Consider the following 22,674-nt stretch of genomic DNA (forward strand, 5'->3'; position numbering starts at 1 on the left):
ACCCCCCCCCCCTTAGTGCAGTCACACGCAGACCCCCACAGCGCTCGCTCGTGCTGCACCAGCACCGCACCACTCACCGGCCCTCTCGAGCAGGGCCGTGCTATCCCATAGGTCACAGTAGGCACTTTGCATAGGGTCCACCCAGCCACTCACCCACCCAGCAGCAACACCCACCCAGCAGCAACCCACCCAGCCAGCCACCCAGCCAGCCACCACTCACCCAGCCATTCAACCAGCCAGCCAGCCAGCCACCCACCCAGCAGCCACCCAGCACTCACCCACCCAACCAGCCACCCACCCAGCCAGCCAGCCACCCAGCCAGCCAGCCACCCACCCAGCCAGCCACCCACCACTCACTCAGCCACCCACCCAGCCAGCCACCCACCACTCACCCAGCAACTCACCCAGCCACTCACTCAGCCACCCCCCAGCCACCCAGTCAATAGCAATCGAAGGGTGATCAGGAGGCGACCGACTAAAAATGAGTGACTGGAGTGAATTAGTTGGCACCCGATCATCAATCGCCCTCATTGATGCTTTATATTTAATGATATGTAAACTAAACTATTTCGTTTATTTTACCAGGTAAGGCCCCACTGAGCTATGTAGCTCTTTTGAAGAAGCGACTTGGATATCACAAATGATAGCTCAACCAAGTGGCTTATCACCATGGAATAATGTAATGCAGCCAAATACTCTAAATGCACCTTGATTCGAAAAGTGGAGGGAAAAACCTGTGGATCCGGAGGAAAATCCACGACACTGTGGGGAGACAGAGAACGTGCAAACTGCAAATATACAGGCAGGTGTCAGGGTCGGGATCGAACCCACGACCTCCTGTATAGCAGGCGAGGTAGTTAACATCTCGCCACGGTGGCGCCCACTATCAAGTGCACCCCAAATCTGACTCGGGACCTGGTAAAGCAATTTCAGGATTGGGGTCATGTGGTTTTGTTCACGGACACTCTGAGAAATCCAGGATAGAGAGGTGATGGAGTTGGAGACACACGAGAGATATCCGGTCGAAAGTTACGGTTGTCAAGGCAAGAGGTGGCAAAGGCATGATGGTCTAAGGTTTAGAATAAAACGTGGAACATGGGCAGTATGTGTTCGATCCGCTCCACGTGCCAACCAATCAGATGGGGCATCGAGATGCCTGAACATATAAAACGGCCACGGTCTCCAATACTTGTTGTTTTTTCTCTTCATGTCCGTTCATCAGCGGCTGCCCGTTCACCTCCCCACGCACGTCCCCAGGCACGTCTGCATTCCCGCCGCCACTGTGGAAATAAAAACAAACAGCAGGTTTACCAACCATGCGGTGCCTGCACACAGCAACGCGTGGACGCAACTCGCCGGGAACGAGCAGAGATCCTCAATGGCACTCACTCTTTCATATCGGTTCCAGTCGGCAAGAACAAGGGGCTGAACCCAGGAGCTCGGTGCTAGCTCAGCGTCCCTGGCACGGCCGCTATGAACTGCTCAGGAAGAGACCCAGACCCGGCGGTGCGTGAACGTGAAACCTCGTCAGTGACACCGAGTGGGAGGCCACCGAGAGAGCTCAGCCCGTCTGCCCACGTCCACGCTCATTCACCAGGGGCTGGGCTGGGCGGTCCGGGTGCCTGGGCTGGAGGGGGGAGGGCACCTGCGTGAGTGGGGGCAGAGCCCTGAAGACCGATGGCGTTTCATCCAGAAGAAGACGACGATGATGATGACAATGACAGCTAGAGGCCCCAGGACCCAGGCAGCCACCACCAATCCCTTGTGTGAGGTCTACTCTAGAGGGGCGAGGGTGGCGTCACTCACGCCCCCACCTTATGACCGTGGGGCTGCAGAGACACGGAGACAGAGGGGGGGGGGGGCTCAGCGTGACTCCCACTCGCACCCAGCACCACAGCCCCACCCAGCGACTCAACACGGCTTCACGCGCAGCAGGGAGAGACCACTCACTCAACACGGCTTCACGTGCAGCAGGGAGATTCTCTGCTGAGGCTCCTCTCTGTACAACGACCGCTCTCCAGCTCTGCACCCACCACCCTGTGATCTGTGACCCTTGACCTCCCACCCACCACCGTCTGCACGAGCGACGGTGCGGGTCACAGCGCCACCGTGTGGTGAGCGCGACGCTCCCCTCTCATTCACCTGCAGCCGTCACGTTCAGCTTCACCTTTCGTTCCGCCTTCCAGTTGTTCGTCCCGCAGTTGGTACAAAGGACATCGCACTTAAACACGGCGCAGAGGGTCTTGGCGACGTTGAGGAGCCTGAGGGAGCAGTTGCCCTTTTCCCTGTCTCCCGCAAACTCAGCTATTCCAAGCCGGAGATTACCAAGAAGTGAGTCATAGATCTGGAATGGCACAAAACACAAATAAGAACGTGAACCAAAATCCTACTACGATAAAATCACAATGAACCTGAACTAATTGGATCTTGATAGCCAAGCAGGGTTGAGCTTGCTTCATACTTTGACTGGGGATGCCAGGGGTTGTAGGCTTGAACTGCAAGGTGACCAGAAGATTGTGATACAGCCATGGATTAGATTTCCAGACAGTGTTAAAGAGTGGTTCTACCTATGGATTGAGTCTGTGTAGAACTTTGCCCATAATCCCCTTGCATGGTGTCGATTTCCTCTCAGTTCTCCAGTTTCCTCTCAACATTATTCTAAACCCTCATGAACTCAAATGCCAGGACCCTGCTTATAAATAGGATCTTCAGACTCGGTGCGATATTGCTGGGCGATTCAGCGACCATTTTATTATTCGGGAACAAAACAACCCCCAAATAACGTTGTATTCCTCTCAATTACTGAGGTGAATATTCAGAGTTGACGTGGAAGGAGGTTCTCACATTGATGATATCATCTGTGCTTACTTACTATGTAGCCTGTGGGCATCGTGAGCCACGTGATGTAGAGGCCACTCGAGACGGTCGACGGTGAGGAGAATGAGCAGGGAAGAGTCACGTTCTCTCCCTCCGTCACATCCACACTCTCCGACAGGGAGAGCTGCAGCTTCACAGCAGACGCCACAGCTACACAGAGAGAGAGAGACCGGTCACTCTCATGAGAGATGTCTCCACAGAGAGAGATCAGCAATACCCGATCACTGCATAGACAATACAGATGTCTAGATAGAGACCGGTTACTGTTGTTAAAGTGCTCAGCACAGGTTTACTCAGCAATAGCAGAGCCAGAGGGAGTCTAGATGCAGGCGTTACACACAGCGGTGATGTAACATTCACCTTTACACTTGTAATGCGAGCAAGGACAGGGTGGTTGCCGGCCTCCGCGCCGCTCACACGTGCCGGGGTGGTGAGAGCGTGTGGGAGGGGCCACTGCTCACCTCGCTCCAATGGGAGCGGGGTGAACGGGGGGGCGGAGGCAGAGGCAGGGCGGAAGGTGGAGTTGGGTCACGTGGGAGAGGGGGATATAAGAAGAGAGCCGGAAGGAGAAGGGGGGAGGAAAGACAGAACCAAAGAGGGATCCACGCAGGAGGGTGGAAGGAGCCGTGGCGCCATTGCCACGTGGTCGAGAAGGGATAGGCGCTCACGGGAAGGGAGACAGCGTGGGGTGCGGCCAGACAGGGGAGCGTGCGGGATCGCACGGAGAGAGACACGGAAGGGAGCGTGTGCGGAGTACCCGAAGGGCGGTGTGGCCGGGCCGGGTGAGGGAGAGCACATGGAAGGGAGCCAAGTGACGGCGTGGGCGAGAGCCACAGGGGAGCGTGCGCGGGGCGCACGGACGCGCAGAAGGCGAGGCTGGAGTGAGGACCAGCGGGTGCGTCGAAGAACCCAATAAAGGACACGGAGAACAACGGAGTGTCAAGGAGTCCTTTATTACACACTGACCCAGTATCAGTGAATAACAAAACATGGAGCTCACTGAAGAGCAGCTATTTCAGAGGAAGACCACTGAGCTGGTGAGTGAGCGCATCGGATAGGTCATGGACCAAATGTCACGACTGCCTCCCTCACCGTCAGTGCTCACGTGGTCACACGGGCGGCGTGAGGGACGCGTCTCAGCGCAGCGCGACCACGGGAGGCACCGACGCTCACGGCTACACGGGGGCCCTGGCACTGGGACCCCATCGCCACGACATCATCGTGACGACGACCTCCATTGGACTCTCAGCTGGTTACACATCACTTCTTTTCCACTGCACACCTGAGCCATGCTGGGACTGTGCCAAGCCGATGTGGTGCAGCTCAGGACGGGGCCAGGCTGTTTTTCCACTGCAGGGGCAGAGCCGTGACGTGAACCGAGTCGAGATGTATGTATGTTGAACATTATAAATGCTGCACCTGGCCCTGCTTATGAGGCCAGGGCGGTTTGGTTCTGGCTCAGTGCAGCAAACTGCAGTGGAAAACCACCAGGACCACCAGGGCTCTGGGCTGGCATGGCTCGGTTGTGCCGGTGGAAAAGGGGTCTAAAGTGAGACCGCTCCACGTGTGCTGGGTGAGTGCTTCTCGGTGTGAACTCACGCAGAAGGGAGATGAACGCTGCGACCAGGACCCACTTCATGGTGCCTCCGTCTCCTGATTAACACATTAGAGAGGGGCTCATCACATCTCTCGCTCCACTCGCCACCAGCGGTTAAAGTGGGGCAGGGTGAGCCGGTTTCCTTTCAATGAGGGAACAGACGGTTTGGTAGAACAGCAATAAACCCATAGGGTTCTCAATTTATATAGTTACTGTAGTTATTTGCACGTACATATTTTGTATTGACTGTAGTTTTTGAATGTACGTTTGTCGCCAGCCAAAATACATTTGCAAGCTAAATAAAGCTTCTGCTTTTGCATTCGTCCATTTTTGACATTCGTCCATGCTCTGGTCCCTAACCAGACGAATGTGCAAGGTATTCCTGTACATAGCTCAGTGGGGTCTTACCTGGTCAAATAAAAATAGTTTAGTTTGTTTTGGAGAATACAAGTAACACAACAAGCACCTTCGTATATCTGTCCCTCCACGTGAAAGTACACACATATGTTGACTCATCCCATCAGCCACACGACCTTCTGGGAGTAAATCATCTGAGCGGCAGGGGCTCAGTGGAAGGAAATTCTGGAGCAGTTTCAACATTCACGGCTCATAGGAGGCACGGGGCCCACACATCACGTGACACAGAGAGTTACTGTTCATGTGAAGGACATGGTGAGAATCAGAATCTTTATTTAGACGGGAAGAATCCGATGAGCTATGAAGCTCTTTGTCGCAGATGAAGGCTTGTTTGTGTTATATATAGTCTCCATAATGACGCTGTTTATAATTATTATTGTTGTGTAGTGTATAGTGTAGTGTAGAGTGTGTGTAGTGGGTTCTCAGCGAGACAGACGACGTAGTTGAGGCACACTTGTTTATTTAACCAATGGGCGGTAACACAATACTTGAAAGGGTAACGGCCCCTTCACCCGTACTCAATGGGAAACACCCCTAGCACTATCCCCTGACTAATCTACTCCCAGTCCTCCGCTAAGAGTGCTAGGGGAGGCTGTCTGATCCGGCCTTGGTCAAGCACGGATCCCGGCACCCAGCCAACCAGACGTGCCCTTACAAGAGCATCGCTCCTGAAGCTCTTTGGGCCGCCCCACTGGCTTGCACTGCCTTGTCCTGAGAAGGACAGCGAGCCAGGGGAGTCCCAGGGTCTATCTGCCGGTCTTCAATCTTCACTGGTTTAAGCTTCACACACTTGACCTCGAGCACTCCGGCACCCCGCCTTTTATACGAATCGCCTCCGAGGGGTGGGGCTATGGGGGATCACAGCGCCACCCATAGCAACAAACGTGAGATTTAACTCGTCTGTTGTCGTATCCTAAAAAATCTTGTAACTAAATTTTTACCCACTTCCCAATGTGCTATCGACTGCAGAAAAGGGTATACTTATGTCATACTGATGACAATACTATATTCTGAGAACAACAAACTTTGACTCAAAGCGACATGAACATCTGGCCATCCCATCAGATATCCCACCCATTGAACCCCCGGAACATCATATTGAGACCAGCCCTCCGACATGGAAAGAGGTGGAAAACACAGTTCGAAGGGCAAGAACAGCATCAGCCCCGGGGCCAAATGGAGTCCCGTACAAAGTGTATAAGAACGCACCAGACGTCCTGAGGTTCCTCTGGAGGCTTATGAGAACAGCTTGGCAAAAGAAGATAATACCCAAAGTGTGGCGTAGGGCAGGCGGGGTCCTGATCCCTAAGGAGAAGGATGCAGTGAACATCAACCAATTCCGCCCAATCTCCTTACTGAATGTCGAGGGTAAAATCTTCTTTAGGATCATTGCCCAGAGGATGGCCGAGTACCTGCAAAGGAATGCCTACGTCGATACATCTGTACAGAAGGCAGGAATATCAGGGTTCTCTGGCTGCTTGGAGCATTCCAGCATGATCTGGCACCAGATCCAAATGGCCAAGGTGGAGAAAAGGGACCTCCATGTAGTCTTCCTCGACCTCGCCAATGCATTTGGCTCTGTGCCCCATGAACTCCTGTGGTCTGCCTTCAGATTTTTCCACATACCGGACACCATCACAACCCTGGTGAAGTCGTACTTTCAGGATCTGCAGTTCTGCTTCACCACCTCAGAGTTCACCACCTCATGGCAATGCCTGAATGTAGGTATAATGGCGGGATGTACCATTTCTCCATTGGCATTCATAATGGCAATGGAGGTTATCATCAGATCCTCAAAATGGGTTGCTGGTGGACAGCGAGTCGACTCTGGTTTTCGCCTCCCTCCACTCAGAGCCTACATGGACGACATTACAACATTGACCACCACTGTCCCATGCACCAGGAGACTGCTCAGAAAACTCGAGGAGAACATCAGCTGGGCCCGTATGAAGATTAAACCATCCAAGTCACGCAGCATCTCGATTGTGAAGGGAGTACTCTGTGACCTGAAATTCTTCATCGGAGATGACCAAATCCCAACAGTGTCTGAGCAGCCGGTAAAAAGCCTTGGAAGGTGGTATGATGCAAGCCTGAAGGACAAAGACCAGGTGCAACAGCTGCGCAAAGACATCAGTAGTAGCCTACAGTCCATCGACAACACCCAGCTACCTGGAAAGTTAAAGGCCTGGTGTCTGCAGTTTGGTCTCCTACCCCGGGTGTTGTGGCCCCTAGCAGTGTATGAGGTTCCAATCTCAACAGTGGAGAAGATGGAAAGAGGAGCCACGAGCTACTTAAAGAAGTGGCTCGGAGTTCCACGATGCCTTACCACCATAGGCCTCTATGGAGATGGTGTCCTCAAGCTGCCCCTCACCAGTCTAACCGAGGAATTCAAGTGTGCAAAAACCAGGCTCCAGATGACACTGAATGAATCTCGAGACCCAGTGGTGAGCAACAACGCGCCGACCTTGGCAACTGGGCGCAAATGGAGGCCAGGAAAAGCAGTCCAGGAGGCAACAGCAGCCCTCAGACATGCTGACATTGTGGGTCATGTTCAGCAAGGGAGAGGAGGCCTTGGGCTAACTAGCCGTGCTGCTTGGAGTAAGGCCACTGCACCAGAGCGGCGGAAGATGGTAGTGCAGGAAGTACACCATCAGGAGGAGGCTGCAAGGTGGGCCAAGGCAGTCTCTCTTGCCAAACAAGGACAGTGGACTCGATGGGACAGTGTGGAGAAGAGGAAGATCAGCTGGAAGGATCTGTGGGCCATGGAAGCGAGGCGGTTGAGCTTTTCCATCAGAGCAACATATGACATCCTTCCAACACCAGTTAATCTTCACCAATGGTATGGTGAAGATCCGGACTGTGCCCTCTGTTCCATGCCAGCCAACCTCAGGCACATTCTCACAGGGTGTAAAACAAGCCTCACCCAAGGACGCTACACTTGGCGTCACAACCAAGTCCTTAAAAACCTTGCGTCCGCCCTGGAGGACAAGCGAGCTGCCACCAACTCCCTACCACCCCCAGCAGCATCACACCCCTTACAGACGACCTTTGTCCGCGAAGGGGCTAAACCACCGAAGAGCGGCTCTACACCAATAGAGCGAGACCAGCTGCGCTTGGCCCGCGACTGGAAAATGCTAGCTGACATTGGCCGGCAACTTGTGTTTCCTCCGGAGATCGCAACCACCACCCTAAGACCTGACATGGTGCTCTGGTCCCGTTCGCTCAAGAAGGTCTTCATCATTGAGCTCACAGTACCCTGGGAGGACTCAGTAGATGAGGCTTATGAGCGAAAACATCTGCGCTATGCCGATCTAGCTGCCGAAGCACGGCATCATGGCTGGAACACAGAAGTCCGACCAGTGGAGGTGGGCTGCAGAGGTTTTGTGGCAACATCTACAACCAGACTGCTTAGAGACCTGGGAATTAAGGGCCAGAGCCAGCGTTCGGCAATCAAAGCTGTATCGGAGGCGGCAGAAGGCAGCAGTCAGTGGCTCTGGATGAAGAGGAAAGACCCCAGCTGGGCCCCAAAGTGAGAGGGCCAGGAGGTATGCAGTCAACAATGCTTGACTCAGGGAGGAGGACGCCCCTGCCATGCATAGTCCCATGGGATGTTGGCTACCAACAGCAAGGCAACTCCTATGACTAATTGGGAATGGGACGCAAGCGTAGGATTGATCACCCTGTCGCTGGTCGCCTTTGGGGAGGGTGTATAGTATGAAAGGCCGAAACACCCTAGGAACCAAAGGGTCACTACTGACGATGCGCTCCCCAAATTTCACCAGGCTCACTGTTCATGAACTCTTGGAAGTGCTTGCACAAAGGATAGTAACATCTCATCCTGTGTTCTTTGGAATCTATAATTATAAAAAATTAAAAATATATATTTTTAAACATTTTACACGCTTTTATTTAACTCACTCTGTTGTCGTATCCTCAAATCTTGTAACTCAATTTCAACCGTCTTCCCAATGTATCGACTGCAAACTTGGTATAGGTTTGTCATACTGATGACAAGACTATATTCTATCATTAAAAATATATATTTTTTTACGGGTCTAATTCTCGACGCTCAACTCACGTTGGCTGTAAATCACCAGGGTCCCTGACGTTATGGCAAGCCTCGGGGCCACTTCCTGGAGTCGTGGATTTCTGCCATTACTCGTGCGGTACATTTCATTAAAGCGTGTTTAAAAAAAGTATTTTTTATTACTTTGGAAAATTATAGAATTCACCATGGGACCTTTTTGCCAGTATAAAAGTACAGGGTGTTGTAAAAATATGGACCCAATTTCACAGCAGTATACATTGAAATTGGGTCCATCCTTTTAAAACACCGTGTATAAAAAATAAGAATAGTTGTTTACATTTGTCATATCCATTTATTTATATATATTGTCGATAATTGAGGATACATTAAATGTGTTTATTCAACGTGTTGTGCATGTTTTCGAACAGATATTAAGAACAGACCACAGCAAATATTATTACGATGCCATGAACACCTCCAAGACGGATCTATTCACACTTTGTGTGCAGGATAAATAAAGGTTGTGATTTTGATGAGTAATCACCCCAGCCTGTCCCGTGTCTCTGTCTCTCTTCCTGTCCCGTGTCTCTGTCTCTCTTCCTGTCCCGTGTCTCTGTCTCTCTTCCTGTCCCGTGTCTCTCTCACTTCCTGTCCCGTGTCTCTGTCTCTCTTCCTGTCCCGTGTCTCCGTCTCTCTTCTTGTCCCGTGTCTGTCTCTCTTCTTGTCCTGTGTCTCTGTCTCTCTTGCTGTCCCGTGTCTCTGTCTCACTTCTTGTCCCGTGTCTCCGTCTCTCTTCTTGTCTCGTGTCTCTGTCTCTCTTCCTGTCCCGTGTCTCTGTCTCACTTCTTGTCCCGTGTCTCTCTTCTTGTCCCGTGTCTCTGTCTCTCTTCCTGTCCCGTGTCTCCGTCTCTCTTCTTGTCCCGTGTCTCTGTCTTTCTTCCTGTCCCGTGTCTCTGTCTCTCTTCTTGTCCCGTGTTTTTTTACCTACAACGCGTATAAATAGAACTCTTAGACGCGACCCCATTGGTCGCAACGAGGCAAGCTCCGCCCATCGCACCGTCCGCTCGCACGCCCCGCGCGCATTCCTGCAGCCACATTCCAGTGCACATATTGTGACACAAAGGCCGCAATCTCGTGTGTCGATCTTTGCTTTTCTCCCGTTAGCTGTGGGCTTAATGTGCCCTACTGTAGCTTAGTAAGAGAAGTTAGACCTCCCCCGCCCCTGTGTGTAAGTGGCGCCCCCACAGCCCACACGGCCCCCACGACCCCCACAGCCTCCACTACACCCACGGCCGCCACCCGCTGGCAGGGGCGGCTCAACCCGGCTGCGTGCCGACTCCAACTCGCAACCGGGACACCTCTGATATTTGGTCGTCCACGGCGTAGTTGTGTTGACAATCATCGGCACTGCAGCCGGAACGGGTTTTTTTTTCTCTGAGCGCCCCGTTTCGGGGCGCGTCTCGATACGCCGCACAACGCCGTGGAGGGGGAGACGTCCTCTGGGTCCCTTCAGCAAGCCGCAGTGACCGGCGTGGTGAAGTATGGTCAAACTTCACCCCCCACGTACACAGAGGCGTGGTTGTGAGTGCACGCGGCGCGTAGGGGCTCAGCCGTGGTCTATCCGCTGCTGGATGAAGGCCCCTTCCAAGCCGTCGCCACCTCGGTGCGCTGATGTACGCGAGCCACGCAGCCTCCACAGCTTGGTGGTGTCGTTATCATCATCATTATTGCCGCTGTTTAATCACTGCAGCTTGTGGGGTGTCATCAACACCTCTCACATCCAGTGGCTCTCAACACGCTGCACGGTCGTACATGGAGGGATACGCAGAATCTAGTCCGCAGTTGATGACGAGTGACAGGTGCAGGATGCTGCTGCGTTCCACACTGCGTCGGTTTATCCGCACGACTCACCGGCCACGTTGAAGAATGCGCGCGGAATTCAACCGAAAGATTGACGGCGACCGGGTCGGCACCGTGCGGCAGAGGTCGCAAACGGGTTTAAATTCATTATCCGGCCGCACCAGTGTTGTGTGTGTACGGGTAGCCGTACCCGTTTGCGACCCTGGTGCGGCCGGGTAAGGGATTAAAACCCGTGTGTCGCAGTTCAAAACCATCACCTTGCCATACATTGCAGGGGTCACCAATTTTTTTCCAAAATCATGAGCAAACACAGATCCAGGTCCGATTCAACACAATACATAAAATTCGTGAACTGATCCCATCTGTGAAGGATGTGATCACTGACATGCAATACCCCGGTGTCTACAAACTAAACTGTGTCTGCGGCAGTAGTTACATTGGGGAAACGAAACGACATGTCTCGTACCGTGTTCGTGAACATCAGGCAGATCTGAAACACGGTAGGACCAACACCTCTGCCGTGGCTGATCATTGCTTTAACTCTGTGGGCACACATGAAATGTATTTCTCCAAGACGAAGGTACTATGCAAACCCACTGGCTATCAAGAAAGATTTGTTCATGAAGCCATCCAGATATATAAACACAGACACAATTTCGACCGAGAAGATGGGTACAAACTGAGCAATCATTGGAAGGACCTTATTAACCAGGTAAAGTCATAACTGGCTGTGATGCTTCCATCCTACCTGCCTGTGTTAGCAGTTATTTCCGACTCTTTGAGTTACATTACCTTGTTAAATGTCTTTACATTAACAGGCTAAATGTCTCACTAACATAGCTGCTGCTCCCTTTTCCTCGATGTGGCGGTGGCGCTCGTTGTTTAATCAGCTGAATGTCTCTCATTAACACAGCCGCTGCTGCGGGAGCCGTCTCACATTGGCATGCTAATCTTTCATCTCGAGCAATACAATGGCTTTTTCAGCACCGTAGCCGTAGGGTTACATTAACAGATTGACATGCTAATCTCTAGCAACACAATGGCCAAGGTATACCTAGCTCTGCGATCTTACATTTACTTGCAAATTCCATCTCTAGCCCCGTACACTTACCGTTGGGTTGTACCCATCTCAAACCGATATAACCTATGGCTGCAGTAGCTCTCTCGCTGTATTTCTTCCTGCCTCAGCAGTCCGCCTGCTGTATTTTTTCACCTGAAGACGATTGCTTGAGTTGCGATCGAAGCGTCGTGATTTATTTATTTATTATTTTTCTATCTATGTGACTTTACCGAAAGACCCAACGAGTATAAATTCCTGCAGTCACGAAAGCTTTAAGTCAAGATTTAGAGAGATAATGGTAGTGGTGTAGTGGTATAAGTGACATTGTTAGTGTGTGAGTGTAACAATGTGAGCAGAGCGTAGGGAGAAGCAAGGTGGGGGTGGTGCTTGCGACCCGCTGAGCTGTGCCTGCGTGAATATTGCAACAAGAGGTGAGCATGGGGAGAAACAAACAAAAGCCCGCTGAGGTCACACACAAAGCGAGAAGTGGAAAAATGTCAGCGCGCAAACCCCGCAGCTTGTTTTTGTTATCTTTGACATACCTGACATAATATTTATTTTTCTACCTACATAACCAAAGAGTATGGATTCTTGCAGTCACGAAAACTTCTAATCCAGATTTATATACACTTTTATAGGCGAACCCCAACTTACCTCACCCCCGCATCCTCTGGAGACCTTGCTGTGTGTTTTATTTCACCAGGGGAGGCCCACTGAGCTTTGTAACACTTTTTCAGGAGCGACCTGGCCACGATTGATAGCGCAACGAGGTGGCTTACCGCGTGGAAATTTAGAGCAGCAGTCACATCATCTCAATGATTAGCACAGCTGGCTACGTACGGTGCGGAGCCAGGATTTTCAGGTGCAGGGGGGGAGGCAACCCCTCCAGCAATGAAAAATGATAGAGGACTTGTTAGTGAGTAAGGAGTTGTTAGTAAGTAAGGAGTTGTTAGTAAGTAAGGAGTTAGTGAGTAAGGAGTTGTAAGTAAGGAGTTGTTAGTAAGTAAGGAGTTGTTAGTGAGTAATGAGTTGTTAGTAAGTAAGGAGTTGTTAGTAAGTAAGGAGTTGTTAGTGAGTAAGGAGTTGTTAGTGAGTAAGGAGTTGTTAGTAAGTAAGGAGTTGTTAGTAAGTAAGGAGTTGTTAGTAAGTAGGAGTTGTTAGTAAGTAAGGAGTTGTTAGTAAGTAAAGAGTTACACTATGGGAACCTCATTTGCCAGTAAAAATATGATAATTGGTTTTTTACCCTTCTATCTGGCAACAAAACTGACACCTTTTTACAAGGAGTCATGTTTGCATAGACCGCAATACCTGCAGCCATAATACAAACAAAAGACATAACTCTGATAATGTGCACTGTCCTTGTGCGCCTTTTGGCGTCATCTGGTCCAACCCATGTGAGACTAGGCTCTAAGGAAAGCTGTCTCGGGTGTGGACCAATCAACTTCAAGGACAGTGCATACATGATCAGAGTTGTGTCTTTTGTTTGTATTATGGCTGCAGGTATTGCGGTCTATGCAAACATGACTCCTTGTAAAAAGGTGTCAGTTTTGTTGCCAGATAGAAGGGTAAAAAAAACCAATTATCAAGTAAGGAGTTGTTAGTAAGGACTTGCCCCTTGCTTTTTATTCGACGCGTGTGTGGCGATGGCGCAGCCATCAATCGAGGGTCGAATTCGAAACACATTGTGTGATCGGCATCGCGCTCGCTGAAGGTGTTGATGCCTTCAGGGAAGTCGTGGACCGTATTCGCAACTGCGCACAATTCAGTAAGTTACTTATGTCGTGGGTTTATGGAGAGCAGAGACGACTCGGAGAGGCAACGCGTTTATTCCAATACACGCTAACAGCAACAGTAACAGCCTTCACTAGGGCAACGGCCCTTTTCACTCACTGCCTGGGGAGGTACGGCCTCCGGACTAGCGTGCCCTAACACGGAGCTACGGGCTCTAAGTCCTCCGGCTACGAGTGACCTAGGGAGGCTACACTGACCCGACCCAGCCAAGGTGCGGGTCCCGACCACTGGCCCACTCGGACCCGGCCCTTACAAGGCTGCCGGGCCGGGGGTTCCCAGAGTCTCACCACTGGCCCACAGAGTCCCGGCCCTTACAAGGACAGCGGGGCGAGAGGTCCCTGGGTCCCGGCTAGCTGCTCTTCTGGCTTCTGTCTTGGACTGGCCCCGGACCCTTCCAGAGAGTTCCAGGGGGGTCTCGGGGGATCCTTGGACACCCGGCAGCCCCCTCCTGCTTTGAGGCTGGGGAATGAAGCTACCCACATGCCGGTGTAAGTTACTGCCCCTGATGGGCCGTGTCTGCTACTGCAGGTAAGTGCACGCAGCCCATTTACAGCGCGACACTTATAACTGCTTAGCCGTTTCTTATTGCCAATTATGGTGTCAGACTATTGTCCTATCATCTGATAGAGTCCCTGGTGCGTAGTAATATGCTACACGGTGGCAGTGGGGGTCCAAAAATGCCGATTTGTTACTAATAAACCCCAATGATCCGATCGTAATTAAGGATTTCGATCGAATCATTGGGGGGGGGGGCACGTGCCACCCCAATAATTCGTGACATTGTTAGTGTGTAAGTGTAACAATATGAGTAGAGATATACTATTAGTGGTGTAGTGGTATAAGTGACATTGTCAGTGTGTGAGTGTAACAATGTGAGTAGAGAGATAATATTAGTGGTGTAGTTTAAGATAATAGCTTTTCCCCTTTTTTTCTGGCAACAAACAGGTGTAGAAATATTAGAACACCAAACTGAAACCTTTTACAAGGAATCATGTTACCAGAAGATGCCAACAAGCGTTCACCTTTTGGCGTGTATTATCAGAGTATGTTTTTGTTTGCATTCTGACCACAAATATTGTGGTTAATGCAGACATGATTCCTTGTAAAAGGTTTCAGTTTGGTGTTCTCACATCTTAACACCTGTTTTGTTGCCAGAAAAAAAGGGGAAAACCTATTCTCATATTTTGGTACTGGCAAAGGAGGTCCCATGATGTAGTGGTATAAGTGACATTGTTAGTGTGTGTAGTGGTGAGGAGCTGTAGCGTAGCGGTTAGCCCACTGCGCTACGAACCTGGCGACCCGAGTTCGATTCTCGTTCACGGCCAAGATCAGTGACAATTATCTGAACCGATCCTGGGCCTCCCCTGGGTCGACTCAGCCTCAAATGAGAACCCGGTGCGACGCGCAGTAAACATCGCCACTGGGGAGACGAAGGCGTCCGGGCGTGGTGCCGGCCACTCACCCCCTCGTGTGCTGCTCCCGCCTCCGTGTGTGCTTGCTACCAGCACTTGCCCCAGCGATCTGTGAATGCTACACGGGGGGTGTTTGTGTGAGTAGTCAAGGGTGGTTGTTTTGCTCTTCTCGTTCCGCTGAGCAGATTTGCTTTGGTGATAGCGCGGGGCGATATCGACCTGTGGAGCTGCGAGCCATGCGAGTAACAGCTACACGCGCTGCGGGTAAAATTCCGCGGCGGTACTGAGTGACTGAGCGTGTGAGCAGGACACACCACCCACGGCTCCCACGGCCCCCACGCAGGGGCGGGGACTCCCCACGGCCACTCACCACCCCACCCAGACTGTGTTGGGTGGAGGCGTTGCTGGGACGAGCTTCTATAATTCTCACCACTACGTCACGTTGCGCTCACGGAGACCTCTACGATTGGAACGTTCCTCGGGCTTCGGAAGAGCGTGGAGGGGGATTTTGTTTTTCTTTCTTTCTGTGAGAAGAGCTGGAAGCCACAGTGGCGAGCCCTCGGGCCCAGCGGCGTGAGCCCCAGCGGAGGCCACGGGCTGCGTGCCCATCGCCACCGCGTGCAGGCGCGGCAGGGCTGGGGCGGAGCGGTGTCCCGAAGCGGCGGGCAGTGAAGAGGGCTGCCAAAGGATTCTTAGAATCGACGGCTTGGTGGGGAACCTTGTGAAATGTCTTTACATTAACAAAGGTCGAACTAACATAACCACCACTGCTCCCTTTTGTCTCCATGTGTAATGCGGGCGTAAACGGCCTCGCGGATATGACGTCACGGGGGGAGGAGTTAGGTCACGTGGGAGAGAGGGATCAAGTCTTAAGGGGGAGAAACCGGAAGAGAGGAGGGAGAGTTGGAGAGAGAGATAGAGTGAGGCCACGCAGGGCGGAGTTTGGAGGGTGGCGAGATCGCCACACACACAGGATAAGACTCGGCACCGTCGGCCAGCGGTGACCGAGCACGGAGGAACGGGGAGCCGGGTGAGGCTGCAGTGAGGGCAGCCGGAGGCCTGCACGAGGAGATCAGCAGCGGAGCTGCATCAGAGTGGAGTGAGAGGCTACGGGAGCGACGGCAGCATCGGGCTGCCAAGCGGGGGAGTCTCTGAGAGAGAGCCGTGTGGGACAAGTGTAAAGAACCCGAATAAAGGACAACGAAGACAGACACAGTGATCGAGTCCTTTATTACACTGGTGTCAGAAGTGAAACGGCATGTCAAAACAACTAAGAAAAAATAATATTCCTGCGCCATCATCTGCTACATCATCCGACGACGACGACCTTCCTCAGGCGGTGGACCTGCCTGCGATGGAGGAGGAGATCCGTGCTGGAACGAGTGCGGGTCCGGGAGTCCAAGATGTCGCCGCGTCGGTGGACTCGTCTGCACCGGAGGACGCGGACTTGCGATGGGGACAGATGGCGGCGCAGCTGGAGACGCTGAAAATCGTGCTGGTGCAATTGTGTGAGCTCGTCACGCCGAGGACGGCGTTGGGGAGAGCCGATGGTGGTCCGTGGGCCGCTGCCTTGCCTTCGCTGTCGGCGCCATCGGCCACGCGGCACGAAGACGCCATCTTGGGCGTGGCAGGAGAAGAACGGCGGGAAGCCGCCATTTTGCGCTCTCCACGGCGGGAGGCCGCCATCTTGAACACGTTGCGATGCGACGCCATTTTGAATATGCTGCCTGATGAGTCATCGGCTGAGGATGGCGCGCCAAGGAGTCGCAGTCGTCATCTTACAACCGTTAAGGAATTCTCCATCGGTGGCGATTGGAGTGCTTTCGCCTGCAGATTTTTGGCGGCGGTACGCTCTGCAAGGTGGACTGACGCTGAGGCATTGGAGGTTCTGCCGACTCTTCTCGACGACGAGTCGGTGAGATTCTTTCATTCTATAAAGGCCGAGAAGAAGAAAACATTGAGAGGAGTTTTCGACGAGATGGCAGATGCATACGAGCCACCGGATGATGCTCATCGCCGGTTTGTTCAACGACAGCGAGCACCCGAGGAGTCGCCGGTGGCATACAGGGGTGCGGTATTTGAGTTGGCCATGGCCGCATACCCGGAGACGGAGCCTGACCTGCTCGATCCTCTCATCTTGGGTAAGATGCTCGAGCTGTCCCGGGATTTGGGGATTCCTATGCCGGTGTGTGGCCACGAAAAGCTGACATCCCGGGTGGCCGCTAAGTGTCTGGATGCCCAGTTCAACCTGCGCCGTTGGAGGCAAGTCACTGCGTGGACGGGGGGGCCTATCGTCGAAGGAGGTGCCGTGGGCTGGGATCCCAAAAAGGCGGTGTACGTGCCTGACGGGGGGGGGCCCGCAGGAGCTGACAGCCGCCTCTGCTCCGTGGTCGGGCCGCAGTGGGCCGGGGCCGCGAGCTGCGCTGCCGACACAGGCACGTCGGGACGGGGGGCCTGCGGCGCGGCGCAACGACATCGACTGCTTCCGCTGCGGGCGTAAGGGCCATTACGCCAGGGACTGCTGCGCCCGTGTCCCAGGTCCACCCCAGTAGGAGGCCTCGTCAACGGACGCGCCGCGGAAGGATCCTCCAGGACAGGCAAGTCGGTGCGCACCAGACACCCGGCAAGGCTTGACACCTCACTCATCACCGTTGTCGTGCGATCCGGGTGTTGTTAACAACGGGAGGCCATCGACTGGGCCATGTCGCTCGGTAAAGCAGTGGCGTAAATTGGCACGGTGGGTCGTCGCGGCCGCTACTGGTTCGTCCACTGTACCTGGTTCTATACAAGGGGTGGACGTGCGTATTTTGGTGGATTCCGGAGCATCCGCGACCATTATATCGGATGTAATTTTCCATCTGTTGGGCATCCCACCAGAGGCCGTGCGTCCGGTTTACGGGTCGTGCATCGCTGCGAACGGGGGTAGCATGGGCATTGTGGGCCAGGTGGACGCTAAAATATCTATCGGGGGAGTGTCGGCCTTGGGAATTGTGTTAATTTCGAGGTCTCTGGCAGTCCCTTGTTTGTTGGGAACTGATTTTCTGGCCAAGATGCCCATTCTGATTAGAATTAATGAAAACTGCATTGAATTGCCGGGTGGCCGTAAGATTTCGTTTCTGCCGTCGCCCTGGGGGCGACCTGCTCCGGTCGCCCAGGTGCAGGCGCTGTCTGAGGTATCTGTTGACATTCCACCTGGCTCACAGATGCTTATCCCCTTGCGATATCGGAAGCCTGTGCCTGGTCGGCAAGATGCAATTGGGGTTTTGTTGTCGCCGTCCGCCACCATAACGGGCGGATCAGCGCTGGTTGGGGCGCAGACTATTGTCCGGCCGGACCAGCAGCCATTTTTGCAGGTGCTTAATGCGAGTACCGAAAATGTATGTGTTCCGGCTGGTACGGTTGTGGCACATGCCACTACAGCGTTTACGGCACAGGATTATCTGGGCAGCCAGGGCGTGGTTGCTGGGGTTTCAGAGCCGGGAGCTGCGGATAATCGCTGGATCGCCGAATTGTGTGGGGAAAATCCTTCCCTTTCCGGGGAACAACGTTGTGCGATTCGTAAATTGTTATTGAGTTATTCGGATGTGTTTAGCTCCGACGATTTGGATTTGGGACGCACCTCGTTGCTTTACCATCATATTGACACAGGGGACGCTGCCCCTATTCGGTTAAACTCACATCGGATGAGTCCGGCCGAGCGAGAACACGTTCGAGGGGCAGTGGATGACATGTTGGCTGCGGACATAATATCTCCATCTAACAGCCCATGGGGCGCGCCTGTTGTTTTGGTTAAGAAGAAGGACGGCAAGTTGCGATTTTGTGTAGATTTCCGGAAATTAAATAAGATATCTGTGGCAGATGCGTACCCTCTGCCGCGTATGGACGACTCCCTCGATGCCTTGTCGGGGGCGAAGTTCTTTTCTACACTAGATCTCTCTTCGGGATTCTGGCAGCTTCCCCTTGACGAGCCCTCGCGGGAGAAAACTGATTTCCATACGCCGCAGGGGTTATTCCAATTCAATTGTCTTCCGATGGGGTTGAATGCTGCCCCTGCCACATTTCAAAGGTTGATGGAGCTGGTATTAACGGGGTTGCAGTGGGAGACATGTCTGATATATTTAGACGATATTATCGTCTTCAGCCGCACATATGATGAACATTTACTGCGGTTGGAGGCTGTGTTCGCCAGGATGCGTTCCGCTAATTTGAAATTTAAGCCTAAGAAATGTCACCTACTGCAACGGTCCGTGCGTTACTTGGGGCATATCGTAAGTGCGGACGGGGTGGCCATGGATCCGGACAAAACAGCGTGCGTCCGTGACTGGCCAACCCCGGCCACGGTGGGGGATGTGCGTCGGTTTTTGGGGTTTGCCTCATATTATCGGAGATTTGTTCCGAATTTTGCGACGATCGCGAGGCCCTTGCACCTCCTTACGGGTAAAGGACGCAAATTTGGTTGGGGACCGCCGGAAGAGGCGGCTTTTCAGGGCCTGCGCGATCTATTGGCTACGGCGCCGACGTTGGATTATCCGGATTTTGATCATCCCTTCATTCTGGATATGGACGCGAGTGACACGGGCATTGGGGCCGTGTTGTCTCAGTCCAAAGGGGGTGTGGAGCGCGTGGTGGCGTACGGTAGCCGGGTTTTGTCTCCTGCAGAAACCTGCTACTGCGTCACTCGCAGGGAACTTTTGGCTGTTGTTTTTTTTCTCCACCAATTTCGACCGTATCTCTACGGTCGTTCGTTTATTGTGCGCACTGATCATGCGGCCTTGCAGTATGCTCTTAAGATGGACCAACCATCTGGCCGGTTGGCGCGTTGGTTGGACACGCTGCAAGAATTTTCCTTCCAAATTCACCATCGGAAGGGGGTGCGTCACGCGAATGCGGACATGCTTTCTAGGTTGCCGCAGTGATCCCCTTGCGCGTGTGCGTCTGGGACGCATAGGTGTGCGCCGATTCAGCCTCCCCCTCAGCCGGTTGCGTTGGCCGTCGAGGTGCCTGATGCTCCAATGGAGCCGGGACCGGCTGATGGGGTTTTGAATCTTCCAAGGGCTGTGTGGATTCGGTAACAAATGTTGGACGATTCATTGGTGTCCTTACGGAAGCGGCCTGCGAAGGAGAGTGGGGGTCCGGGTACGGGCGGTGGGCCGGAAACCGCTCTCCGCGATGGTCTGCTCATGTGGAGGGAGGGATTACAGGAACGCTGGCGTCTGGTTGTACTGGCGTCCTTGCGGACCGAGTTGATTAGGACTCTGCATTGCGACACGCTCTTACATCTGGGGGTGCAGAAAACCCTACTGACGTTGCAGCGAAATTACTTTTGGCACGGCATGGCGACAGATGTCGTCGGGCACGTTCACGCATGTCCCGATTGTGCCCGGCGAAAACCACCTAAACATCCATATGTGCCGACGATACAGTCTATTCAGGTGTCTCGAGTTAATGAATTGGTGGCGCTAGACATTTTGGGACCCTTCCCGCCATCCGCGAAGGGTAATAAATACTTGCTGGTTGGGGTGGAGTACCTCTCCCATTGGCCGATGGCCTGGCCGTTGCCCGACCAGTCGGCGGCGTCTATTACAGACGCCTTTCTATTTGGGTACGTTATGGACATGGGTGCGCCGGAGAGGCTCCTCACAGACCAAGGCCGAAATTTTTCTTCTAAATTGTTGGGGGAAGTGTGTGCGGCTCTTGGGACTAAGAAAATACGGACATCTCCCTACCACCCGCAAACGGATGGTATGGTCGAACGGCTTAATTGGACTTTGTCCGCCATGTTGTGCCACACGGTGAGTGAACAACAATCTGATTGGGATTTGCATATCCCTGGGGTACTTATGCGGCTACAGGATATTCACCGTTTTTCCTTATGTACGGTCGTGAAAACGTGCCGCCGATGGATGTGCAGTTGGGAACTGGAGTGAGGAGACCTGCTAAGCCTCTTCCCGATTACATTCAGGACACCGTTCGCCATGTTACTGAGGCGCGGGAGGGGGCCCGCATGGCTACGGCCAAAGCCCAGGCCCGGAACGAGCGGTGTGTTCGACGCTCTAAGGGGGAGTGCCCCTGGAAGGTTGGGGACCTGGCCTGGCTCCATTGCCCACAGGTGCGGCCAGGTACCTCTCCTAAATTACATAAACCATGGCAAGGGCCGGTTCGCCTCATCGAGGTTCCCAACCCACAGTCGGCGGTTGTTTGGGTTGGATCTCGGCGTTGGTTCGTTCACACATCGCGCTTGAAGCCATATGTGGCCCCTCTACCTGATGCGTCATCTCCTGATGTTGCCTTGCCGGGGTCTGTTGCTGCCGACTCACCCTTGCCTGTGCCTGTTGATCTTGCAAGAGCGCCTGTCGTGCCTGTTACAGACAAGCCGGCCATGACACCGCAGGGGACGAGGGGCTCTGCTCGGGGGGTGCCTGCCATGGCTGCGGGAACTCCGAGCCCCGCGGCCCTTCCGACCCCGCTGCGAACACGAGTGCGGGACACCTCCGACGCTGAGCCTTTGGGGATACGGGACCGGGACGTTGGCGGGCCTCCAATAGCGACAGGAGGACTTCATCCTGTCGCTCCTAAAACCCCGTCACGTTCCCGGTCTGCGGGAGGGCCGCCGACCGTCCGGGACGGGCCGGCGACCCGCACACGCTCGAAATCCCTTACATTTCGTTGAATTTTATTGTTGTGTTCTTGTTCTTACTGTTATATTTATTGTATGCTTCGTTGTCCTTCATTGTGTCTCGATCGTGTTCGCTCGCATTACTTGTTATCGTTATTGTTCAGCCGAGGTCGGCTGGATTTTTCTCTACGGGGGAGGGTGGTGTAATGCGGGCGTAAACGGCCTCGCGGATATGACGTCACAAAGGGGAGGAGTTAGGTCACGCGGGAGAGAGGGATCAAGTCTTAAGGGGGAGAAACCGGAAGAGAGGAGGGAGAGTTGGAGAGAGAGATAGAGTGAGGCCACGCAGGGCGGAGATTGGAGGGTGGCGAGATCGCCACACACACAGGATAAGACTCGGCACTGTCGGCCAGCGGTGACCGAGCACGGAGGAACGGGGAGCCGGTTGAGGCTGCAGTGAGGGCAGCCGGAGGCCTGCACGAGGAGATCAGCAGCGGAGCTGCATCAGAGTGGAGTGAGAGGCTACGGGAGCGACGGCAGCATCGGGCTGCCAAGCGGGGGAGTCTCTGAGAGAGAGCCGTGTGGGACAAGTGTAAAGAACCTGAATAAAGGACAACGAAGACAGACACAGTGATCGAGTCCTTTATCACACATGTAACGGTAGCTCTCGCTGTTTAATAGGCTGTATGTCTCACTGGTGGTTCTCTTGCATTTGTAGAGGAGTAAAATGGAGACGTGACGTCAGGTGTGCCGTTCAGTGCGATGACATCACGTCTCCTAGGGTACTTAAGGGATACCCCGTGACGTAAGCGGGGTCACTGTGGGAATAGGTAGAGTAAGCAGGGTGAAGAGGGAACCAGGGGTCGAGAGAGGGATCGAATAGTGAGTTTGGGGAGAAGCCGGTGGTAGCCGTAGAGATGCTTCTCTCTCCGTTCGGTGGAGTTGGCAGAGTCCACGATCCGACACGAGAGAGAGAGAGAGACCGGAGCTGGCCGGCAGGGACCCGCACTCAAGAGT

The 22,674-nt window shown here is 53.4% G+C and overlaps 1 protein-coding gene and 1 long non-coding RNA gene across 3 annotated transcripts in view; one reads left to right on the forward strand and one right to left on the reverse strand.

The window, feature by feature from the left end:
- Window positions 1–398: 398 nt before the first annotated feature.
- Window positions 399–9,893, reverse strand: LOC144737757 (uncharacterized). Of its 2 annotated transcripts, none has more exons than XM_078620615.1 (6): window positions 9,463–9,893; window positions 4,477–4,530; window positions 2,873–3,027; window positions 2,143–2,344; window positions 1,646–1,829; window positions 399–1,280 (listed from the first exon to the last, which is right to left on the reverse strand). In XM_078620615.1, exons 2-5 carry the CDS (start codon window positions 4,514–4,516, stop codon window positions 1,816–1,818), a joined length of 411 nt encoding a protein of 136 aa, XP_078476741.1. In that variant the 5' UTR covers window positions 4,517–4,530; window positions 9,463–9,893; the 3' UTR covers window positions 399–1,280; window positions 1,646–1,815. The 2 variants fall into 2 exon arrangements, with proteins under 2 accessions (XP_078476741.1, XP_078476743.1); XM_078620617.1 differs by having other exon boundaries at window positions 1,390–1,829.
- A 186-nt stretch (window positions 9,894–10,079) lies between these two features.
- Window positions 10,080–22,674, forward strand: part of LOC144737775 (uncharacterized) — a 38,143-nt gene continuing 25,548 nt past the window's right edge. The window contains exon 1 of the long non-coding RNA XR_013589072.1: window positions 10,080–15,305. This is a non-coding gene — a long non-coding RNA (uncharacterized LOC144737775). The remainder of the gene's footprint in view (window positions 15,306–22,674) is intronic.

This window comes from Lampetra planeri, chromosome 73 (genome assembly GCF_965212315.1).
Source record: "Lampetra planeri chromosome 73, kcLamPlan1.2.h2, whole genome shotgun sequence".
NCBI classification, from domain to species: domain Eukaryota; kingdom Metazoa; phylum Chordata; class Hyperoartia; order Petromyzontiformes; family Petromyzontidae; genus Lampetra; species Lampetra planeri.